General features: G+C 45.6%; 1 protein-coding gene across 5 annotated transcripts in view; it reads left to right on the top strand.

The window, feature by feature from the left end:
- Positions 1-9,018, top strand: part of COL4A5 (collagen type IV alpha 5 chain) — a 200,337-nt gene that overhangs the window by 163,096 nt on the left and 28,223 nt on the right. For 3 of the 5 annotated variants that reach the window (XM_019521545.1, XM_019521544.1, XM_019521543.1), the window contains 6 exons: positions 2,465-2,473; positions 4,307-4,440; positions 6,049-6,121; positions 6,257-6,328; positions 6,975-7,103; positions 7,429-7,527. In XM_019521545.1, coding sequence (XP_019377090.1) covers positions 2,465-2,473; positions 4,307-4,440; positions 6,049-6,121; positions 6,257-6,328; positions 6,975-7,103; positions 7,429-7,527 — 516 coding nt within the window. The remainder of the gene's footprint in view (positions 1-2,464; positions 2,474-4,306; positions 4,441-6,048; positions 6,122-6,256; positions 6,329-6,974; positions 7,104-7,428; positions 7,528-9,018) is intronic. The other 2 variants (XM_019521547.1, XM_019521546.1) reach the window with 1 other exon arrangement.

Below are 9,018 nucleotides of genomic sequence, written 5' to 3'. Positions count from 1 at the left end.
TGTAAGTCTATCAACATGCCTCAAAATATATACCAATACCACAAAAAAATAATACAGCTTACACCCAGAGCTAAAAGTCATTACGTCTAAAGCTCTTTAGCCATGTTTTTTTTCTGTTATCCAGAGTTACCCCAGATGAGTTCTAAACTTCTGGTATCCTAAAGCCCTCTGTTTGCTTTGCATAATACTGCCTATTTAACAATATTCTTGCCTTTACCATTTCAATCCTAACCTGCCCCATATTTAAGCTAACTCAGTGCTATTAAAATTGTATATTTTATAAGCAGTTACTTTAATTTTTCTTGTGTTAAAATCTTCTTGGACAACATTAATACAGGAGAGCCAAATGCAAGCTTTCAGACTTTGCCATCCCTACTGTCAAGGGACTAATCCTTCAAAATGCAGGGGCCTTTTTCCCTTCAATGCCATAGGCAGGTAGCACCTTATTAGAAGCTTTCTGCAGCCTGCAAGATTGTGCCTCTGGCTAGGAAACAAGTTTGTCATATTTTTCCCAGTGCAATTTAAGGGAAAAGTAAGATTCCCTCTCCCCTACCTCTCCCCACACACTCTAAATTCAGTATATTGCACAGTATTCACACTCCTCCTTACTTAAGCATGGTTTGCAAATTAGTTAAATTTTAAGTCTCTTGTTTTATTACCTGCAGTTGTTGATTATAAATGACCCCAGATGACAGGAGCTAGACCAAAAAAGGTAGACAGACCAGAATAAGACTGTCCACAGGAAACTACACCAGAATTATTGTGCTTTAAACTCAGACCTTATCATCATTGTCACATATAGGAAAGCCCTTCTTTTCCTGGCCTGATTTCACTAGTACATGGTGAGCAGAACTAAGGGGGCTCTTCCTTTGTCAGGTGCTATTTTGACTAAACCAAAGCATATTGCCTCCACCCTCTCCTTTCCCCACAGCGGGGGAGTGTTTTTGTAAACGTTTAGCTTATTTCTGAAAACTTACTTTAACAGTAATCTGCAAAAATGCAGCACCAGTTAGATCCCCTCGAGGTCCCAATATCTGCCCTTAAAATGAAAATGACTTGGCATTCCTAGGTAATAACTCTGACCTCTTGAAAGTTTTGCTGTGATGACTTCTCAGAAACAACCAATGTGATCTTAGCAATAGATCAAATTCAGTGTTAAGTGTCCACCTAGAGAATTAAGGTACCAGGCAGCCTCTCTTGTCTGGCTACCCAAAGAAACATCTTGCTCAAGATCGTATATAAAACATTCATGTGGTTTCATCTTTTTATCCAAATGTGGTTGTATCTGTGATACAAACCATCATGTAGTGGAGCCTGGTACTTCAGGAGGCGCCCAGCATCAGTTGCATCTCCAAACAAGATATTCATAATCGCCAGACTCAACAGAAACTTTCAGCCGGTTGTCCATCATACTTGCAAATCATAGCAAAACTTTGAGAATATGAATTGCATTTTATAGGAAATTAACATTAACAAGCAGCAAGGTGTCTTTGTCTTTATTTTTAACTCTTTTAAAGCTAATATTAATAAAGTATGACTTGCCAAGTATATAGAAAAATAGAGCATTGAGCTAAATCAGACATGTATTTATTGTATTTTTAGCTAAACATTGCATGTTACAAATATGTCAGTCATTTCACTGACATTAAAATGTGTAAGTGGCACTGGATCTAAAAAATGTATTGATTAGGGAGCATGGCAAAGGAGAATATCAGTAACTGCCTGCACTGCAAAAGGAGGAACTCAGATCTCTGAGTGTGTTACAGCTTTTTTATTAAGAATGAACAATGCCAACAGGAGAACAAATTCTAAATATATATGTTCATCTCCTGTGTTATTTTCTGTGTATTGAATTTCTCGTACTATCTTCAAATACAGGGGGTGGGGTCCATTTTTTTCTATAGCCCATAAGCTTTCCACTCCTCAGCTTCCATTCACAAGTGGCATTCAGACCTGTGCAGTAGGACTGAAGTGCTGATTAGTCCTTTGCTAGCTGTCCTCCTAGGAGTGAATTTCACCCAAAGAGAAGGTATAAGCCTGGGTCTCTGGCAGTTTAACTATGTGTCCATCAGACTCCAGACCAGTGAAATCCAAGTATTGTCAGTGAAATGGTTTGCGTAAGACTAACTGACAGCTGACCTCAGCTGTAATGTTAAAGCAATAACATGCTCTTCAGTAAAGCTTTAAGTTCCTTGTTTAATGAAGAGTGTCATGTTGGCCTTAGCAGCCTAATCACCAGAATAAGTTGTATGAGAAAATATGCACCTTTATTTACTCATGTATGTTTTTAGCATGCATGCTGATTACCTTGTAAATACAAAATATACTGGTGAAATGGGTTATTGTTTAGTGTATATGCTATCATCTGTACTACTTCTAACTAGCAATCTTGTTTTATACTGTGTGTGATGTCTGATCCTTCTAACATCGATCATTGGGCTTTGGTGAACTCTGATCCTTCCAGGTCCTCCAGGTTAGACTCTTCACTCGGTCAATTTGTTTTACTGTATTGCATTTGTCACAAGAGAAATGGGTGTTTTCTGTAATTCAGGGATGATATTTTTAAGGGCTGTGGTTACCCAGCAGTCTTTGTGCTTACAGTTAGGATTCCTGAGAAGGTAACCTGTCATTTTTTTCTTGGCATGTGTGTACTACTGGACCCATTTTTCTCTGAAAAGAAACACTTGTATGGTGACATGTTTCTGCAGCTGACAACTGCAGGACATGTGGGAAATGTGATAAAAATCCTGGTGAATGAAAAAGAAAACTGTATTGGGGTTTAATTACTCAATGCTCTTCAGAATTGCATGTGGTAATCTAATCCATCAAATTCATTCTTTGTACATGGTCTCTATGACAACTTTAAAGAAATTATTAAAGGTTTCAGAAGAATTGAAAAGGTGGTACATTCATAAAATCTTATTACATTATTAGAAAAGAGAAAATTATGCAAAGAGAGAATCCTATTTATTATCTTATGTAGAATTTAAATCATAAATCATATCAGCACTTTCCAGTTACTTGTTATGCAGTTTCTATTTGCTAGAAATGGTAAAAGTGACCCTCTATTTTTCACTGTGGCACAAAGATGAAGTGGTCCGATTGGATCCTTGGTTTCAAGAACACTATGTGAGCTTGAGCTGCTGTTTTGAACTTATATGTAAATATTGGTAACAGAATATTTCATCTTCACTATCAATGACAGCACAATGTAATTTCCAGAGTCTAATCTAACCGCTCCTACTTTTCAGTGGAGAAATGTTGTTGGATTACTTTTTTTTCCTTAAACATACACATGGGACATGTTTCACCTCACTGCTGAGCCTGAGATGATGTTCAGAAACTAGCCCCACTGACTTGTTACCACTGTGGACAACCTATCCTGGTAACTAAGCAATGACAAAAAATAGCCCGGTGCAGGAGAAGAAGGAAGTGGAAAGAGCAGCCTTGGGGCTGGGGCCAGTGGTTGGGTTTTCCCAACTCCAGGGCAGCTCAAGGGAAGTGGACACAAGTTTCATGCACCAGTTTGATCTAAATTGAACACGCCTGGTACTACATAGATCCAGATTTATCTTAAACCAGGTTCTGCGATTTTTAGATTGCGTTGTGTGCATGGAGCTTCTGTTCTGTTACAGGTTTACACTGATTGCCAGTCACTGAGACAGGGTTCATAAGTATAAGGTCAGCACCAGGACAATCTAAGTTCAAATTGGGTGGCCATTTTGAATCCAATTAAACCTCCTGAATATCTTGACTTAGCCACAGAGGGAAAATAATTCAAACTAACGTAAAACCTCTATTTGGTTTATCTGGTGAAATCCACCTGATGATTGGAGATGACAGAGATACTTGAAGGAGGCCTTCTCCCCTGAAGTTGGGTGTAAGGAAATGTTCTCCCCTTATCTGCACCGCTGTCTCTGTGGCCACCCTGCGCTGGGCTAGCCTTCAAGAGAAGCCAGCTTGGGGTCTCCTCAGGCAGGAGCAGAACTCAGCACTGAACATAATAGGCTCTTGCTTCCGTTAGTGGAAGCAGCAAACTCTCTTTGCCAAAGATGACAGTGTTTTACACTGTTGACCTGATTCTGATAGTGACCTTAGAGGAATTTAATCAGTTGAGGTAACACTCAAAATAGAGAACATCGTATGCACTCCCTTTCAGACTGACCCCTGCCATGCAGTCTTCTGTGGGAGAAAGGGAGAAGCTAAACTGCGGTCTTCTATGCAAATATAATCAATACAATGAATGCACTAATTTGAGGAAGGCTGACATGTACTGATCTATGAATATCTGTTATGCAATGTCAAGGTCCCCCAGGTCCGGAAGGTCCCCGAGGACCCCCTGGAAGTGGAGGACTTCAAGGAGAAAAAGGAAACCCAGGTCCACCTGGCCAGCCTGGCCTGCCTGGTCTAAAAGGAGAACAAGGACCCCATGGTCGTCAGGTACAATGAGGATCTTTTAGCACAGAGTGTTTCATTTTTAAATAGACCCACGTGTGAAGCATTCTAACTGGAAAAATAATTTTATTATAGAGTGAATGTGGAGCCAGACAATGCTTTCTAACACACTGGGCCCGCCCAGATCCTGGCCTTCAGTGAGGGAATGAGAAGAGGGTTGGGGGCATCTGCATCCCTTTCCCACTCACTGGACATATCTTCACAGTGAGATGAAAAGTAGTTAATGCCCCACTGGTTCTCTGCTTCCCCCTCCTGGTGCAGGGCTATGTTCCATCCCTCTAGCCACCATGGGGGTATGCCAGATGTGTCTATCATGGTGGCCTCTTGGATGTGGGCTTAGATAGAATAAGGGATGCGAAGGCTGCTGCACCTTGGGGGGGCAGTGGCTGCTGAAAGCCTATGGTGCTGTTGGCTGCCTTGCTCAAAGCTTCCATATCCACTAAGGTTAGTGCAGAGGTGGGCAAAATACAGCCCGCAGGCCCCACCCAGCCCAGGTGTGGGGTGCAGGCCAGGCTGTGGTACATGTGGCTAGTCCCAGTGTGTGGCAGAGCAAGGGCAGTGCAGTGGCCAGGGTCACTTCCCAGCAGCCCCCACAGCGGTGGCTCCTTCCAGCTGCTGCTGCCAGATTACAGCCACCACTGGATATGGCCTTGCTGCCTGGGCACACTAGCCTGTCCACCCTGCATGCACCACGGGGGGCTCCGGACGGAGTAGGTGGCCAGGGTCTCCATGGAGACCGGTTCGGGACCTGTAGAGGCAGGGCAGGCAGATGGAATTGGGGAGCAGTGTCCGGGAGCAGGATGGCCAGGTGGGGCAAGGCTGAAATTGGTATCACAGGGCAGTGACAGTGTGGGGCTGAGGCCTGGTGCAGAGACTCAGTGAGCTGCCCACAAGTCCCTGTGATGAGCGCCAGTTCCACAGACAGGGGTATGCAGGGAGTGGATCACAGCTCTGCCCCAGGCCCCAGCTCTGTGCTGTCTCAGCCCCGTGATCCTGGCCCCAGCCCTGCCCACCTGTCTCATTCCCAGTGGCGCTACCTGTAGCCCCATCCGAGCTATCCAGCTGAGCACTCCCTACCTGCTGGGATCCTGGGCCAGTCTCTATGGAGACCCTGGGATCACTGGGCAGTTACAGCACAGGGTCGGTGCCCAAGGTAGGGCTGCAGTCCACTTCCCACATGCCCGTGCCTTGTAAGCAGTGCCCATTGCAGGGGCGTGCACGGAGCAAATTGTAGCTCTGCCCAGGGCCCTGGCCGTGCACTGTCACTGCCCAGCAATCCCACCTGCATCCTACTCACCCATCCTACTCCCAGATGCCACTCCCTGCCCACCTGCAGCCTATCCCATCCACCTGGCTGAGGACAGGGCAGAACCACTTACAGAGTTGAGGTGAGTTATTACAGAGGGGCGGGGGGAGGTGCTGATCGGGCCTGCAACAGCTCACCAAAACTCCCTAAATGGCCCTCTGTTCCAAAGACTTGCCCACTCGTGGGTTAGTGGAATCCCAGAGATTCTTGCTTGGTCCCATCTCACAGCTTTTTCTTCTAAGACCCTTGGTGAGAGGAGTAAATAACTGTGAAGCTTATTTGTTTAGGGTGATCCTGGTCGTCCTGGTCTGAATGGAATGAAAGGTGACCCTGGGGTTCCAGGCGTTCCAGGTTTTCCAGGTACTTAAAAGACATTTCAGGCACAGCCTGAAGAACTTGCCACTGGCCCCTTGTAGAGCCTGCTCTGGGCACTCGTGGCACAACATGCCAGGGAGCATGTTTTCACTGTTTCACTGCTCTGATTTGCCATTTCAGGTATGAAGGGGCCCATTGGACCTCCAGGACCAGTCGGCCTTACAGGTAGTCAGGGCCCAGCAGGCCCACCAGGTATGTGTCATGGTGGATGTTACTACCACCACCTTACCTTCAGTGAAGTAGGACTGGACAGAAAGGGGTGGATCTGACTTTATTCTTGAGATAACTTTCTCAGCATGGGCAGAGATATCCCAGCAGTGGAACTTGGCTTCTTTGTGCAGTAGTCAATTTAAACTTCTTTATAAAATAACAGACTTCACTCACTGCTTCTTAAAATTCTTTCTTCACTGCCCTAATACAGGAAGGCTCCTTAGAACCCTCCTCTTTTAAAGGAGATCTGCTGTGCAGGAGTGCAGTAACTAGCAGTATCCCCATCCAGCACTTGTTCTGCTGAGTTCTCATTTGTGGTTGTTCACTCAAGGACACCATACAGATAAGGACTTCATCCAAGTCCAGTAATGGAGTTGATTGCATTCCGCATATCCTTTGGTCTGTGGAACAGCTTCTTTAAGAGCCAGTGTTTCCTCTTCTGCAGGGATGTTCCCAAGAGTAAATATTTACCTTGAACCTCTAGTTGCATTCTTTGCATTGATCAGTTCTCTTGGCCACTAGTTTCACCTTTAAAAATGAAATGGCTGTTCAGCTAATCAAATTGTCCCTTACAGGCTCCTCCATCTTGGCTTGTCCATACCTCTAATATACACTTGTTTTATTGCAGGTCCACCAGGTTTACCTGGCCCCACTGGACAAACCATTGTATATAAAGGTGATCCAGGTCCTCCAGGTGCTCCAGGCCAACCTGGATCCAAAGGGCCACCTGGATTGCCAGGCCCACAAGGACTTCCAGGTATAATTCTAGTGAACTTCAGGTTTAGTTGCTTGTTTTTTCTGTTTTGATTGGGTTTTTTTGTTTTTCATGTGTGGCTAGCTGAAATCATAGCTGATCACATGCCAAGCCCCCTGTCCCCTGAGCATCAGGTTAGCAGGATGCATAGACAAACCTGTGAACTCAACGTGGTGAAATTTAAGGGCCTCATTTACAAGGGATATAGTAATCTGTTCCAGTCTTAAGCCCTATGGGAAACCATTAAGTTAGGTGCTTGGATTTATTTCCTGAGACTTTGAAGTGTTTGCAAGAATTTAATTTTCACTTGTCCATTTATCTTTTCTAGGCCCAATAGGATTTCCTGGGGATGCTGGGCGAGATGGACTCCCTGGGTTTGATGGTCCAGCAGGGCGCAAAGGTGACAAAGGACTTCCTGGCCATCCAGGTATGATAAGTACCTGAGTTCCTGTTGAGGAGAAAGGGGGTTGGTATGTGAAAGCAGTGATGCTTTAGTTGGGAATGCAGGCAAATATTGGGACTTGGACCCTCTCCTGCATGGATTGTGGTCAAGTTGCATTCTGAGAAACAAAGCATCTCAACTAGTTCAGACGGGGGACGGGGAGGCAGAAGAAGGAGAACATCAGAAACCTGCAATCCATGGGACATCCAGCAGTACAGCACAGGTAAGCAATAAGCAGGTAAGCAATAAGGGGCCCATTGGGCATCAGAGCCAGGGGGCAACAAAAGCGCCAGTCACAGGGCTCAAGTGCCTATACACTAATGCTAGGAGCATGGGGAACAAGCAGGATGAACTAGCACTCCTGCTTGCAGAAAACACTTACAGCTTGAGTTAACAGAAACCTGGTGGGACTCTACCCACGACTGGGCGGTACACACTGAGGGCTGTAAGCTGTACAGAAAGGATAGAGTAGGGAGGAGAGGGGGAAGGGTTGCGCTCCATGTCAAGGAGCGTTATACATCGACCCTTATCAAAATGGAATCAGAGGAGGATAAAGTAGAAGGATTGTGGGTTAGGATACATGGAGGTCAAGGGGAAAGGGATTTGGTGGTAGGGGTCTGCTACAGACCCCCACGCCACGGCAAAGAACTAGATTTGGAACTCCTGAGGCAGCTCTTGGAGACCATAAAGACTAGGGAGGCAGTAGTCATGGGGGACCTAAACTACCCTGACATCTGCTGGGCTACGCAGACAGCAAATTCTCACCGTACATGCAGGTTCCTATCCTGTGTGCAGGACCTCCACCTGATGCAGGAGGTACGTGGTCCCACTAGGGGGAATGCCTTCCTGGACCTAGTACCGGCAACGGGGGATGACATGGTAGGGAACCTACAGATCAGTGGTCACCTGGGGGACAGTGACCACCAAATAATAGAATTCACCGTAAGGCGTAGAGTGGGAAAGGTCACTAGTAGGGTGGAAGTGCTAGACTTTAGGAAGGCTGACTTCAGCGAGCTCAGGTATTTAGTCAATGACACACTGCAGGGTAAGAGATTTGGCGAGATGGGAGCCCAGGAAGGGGTAGCTGTCCCTTAAGGAAGCGATCCTTTGGGCACAGAAGGAGATGATCCTGATGCGGGGGAAGGGGCCAAGAGGCTTCCTTGGCTAACCGGAGAAATCCAGAGCAGCCTAAGGGCAAAAAGGGGGGCATTTAAGCAGTGAAAACAGGGAGAAATTACTAAAGAGAAATTACTCAGCTCGCAGTTGTAGGGAAGCAGTTAGAAAGGCCAAAGCTAACATGGAGCTGAGGATGGCATCCCAAGTCAAAGATAACAAAAAATTGTTTTTCAGATATATAGGGAGTAAAGGAAGGCCCAGGGTGGTATAGGACCACTACTGAACAGGCAAAAGCAATTGGTGACCAGACAGGGGACAAGGCTGAACTCCTCAATGAGGTCTTTGCCTCAGTGTTCCTAA

Source organism: Gavialis gangeticus, unplaced genomic scaffold, assembly GCF_001723915.1.
Source record: "Gavialis gangeticus isolate Ggan-Ray unplaced genomic scaffold, GavGan_comp1, whole genome shotgun sequence".
Lineage (NCBI taxonomy): Eukaryota > Metazoa > Chordata > Crocodylia > Gavialidae > Gavialis > Gavialis gangeticus.
This window is presented reverse-complemented; position numbering and strand designations above follow the sequence as displayed.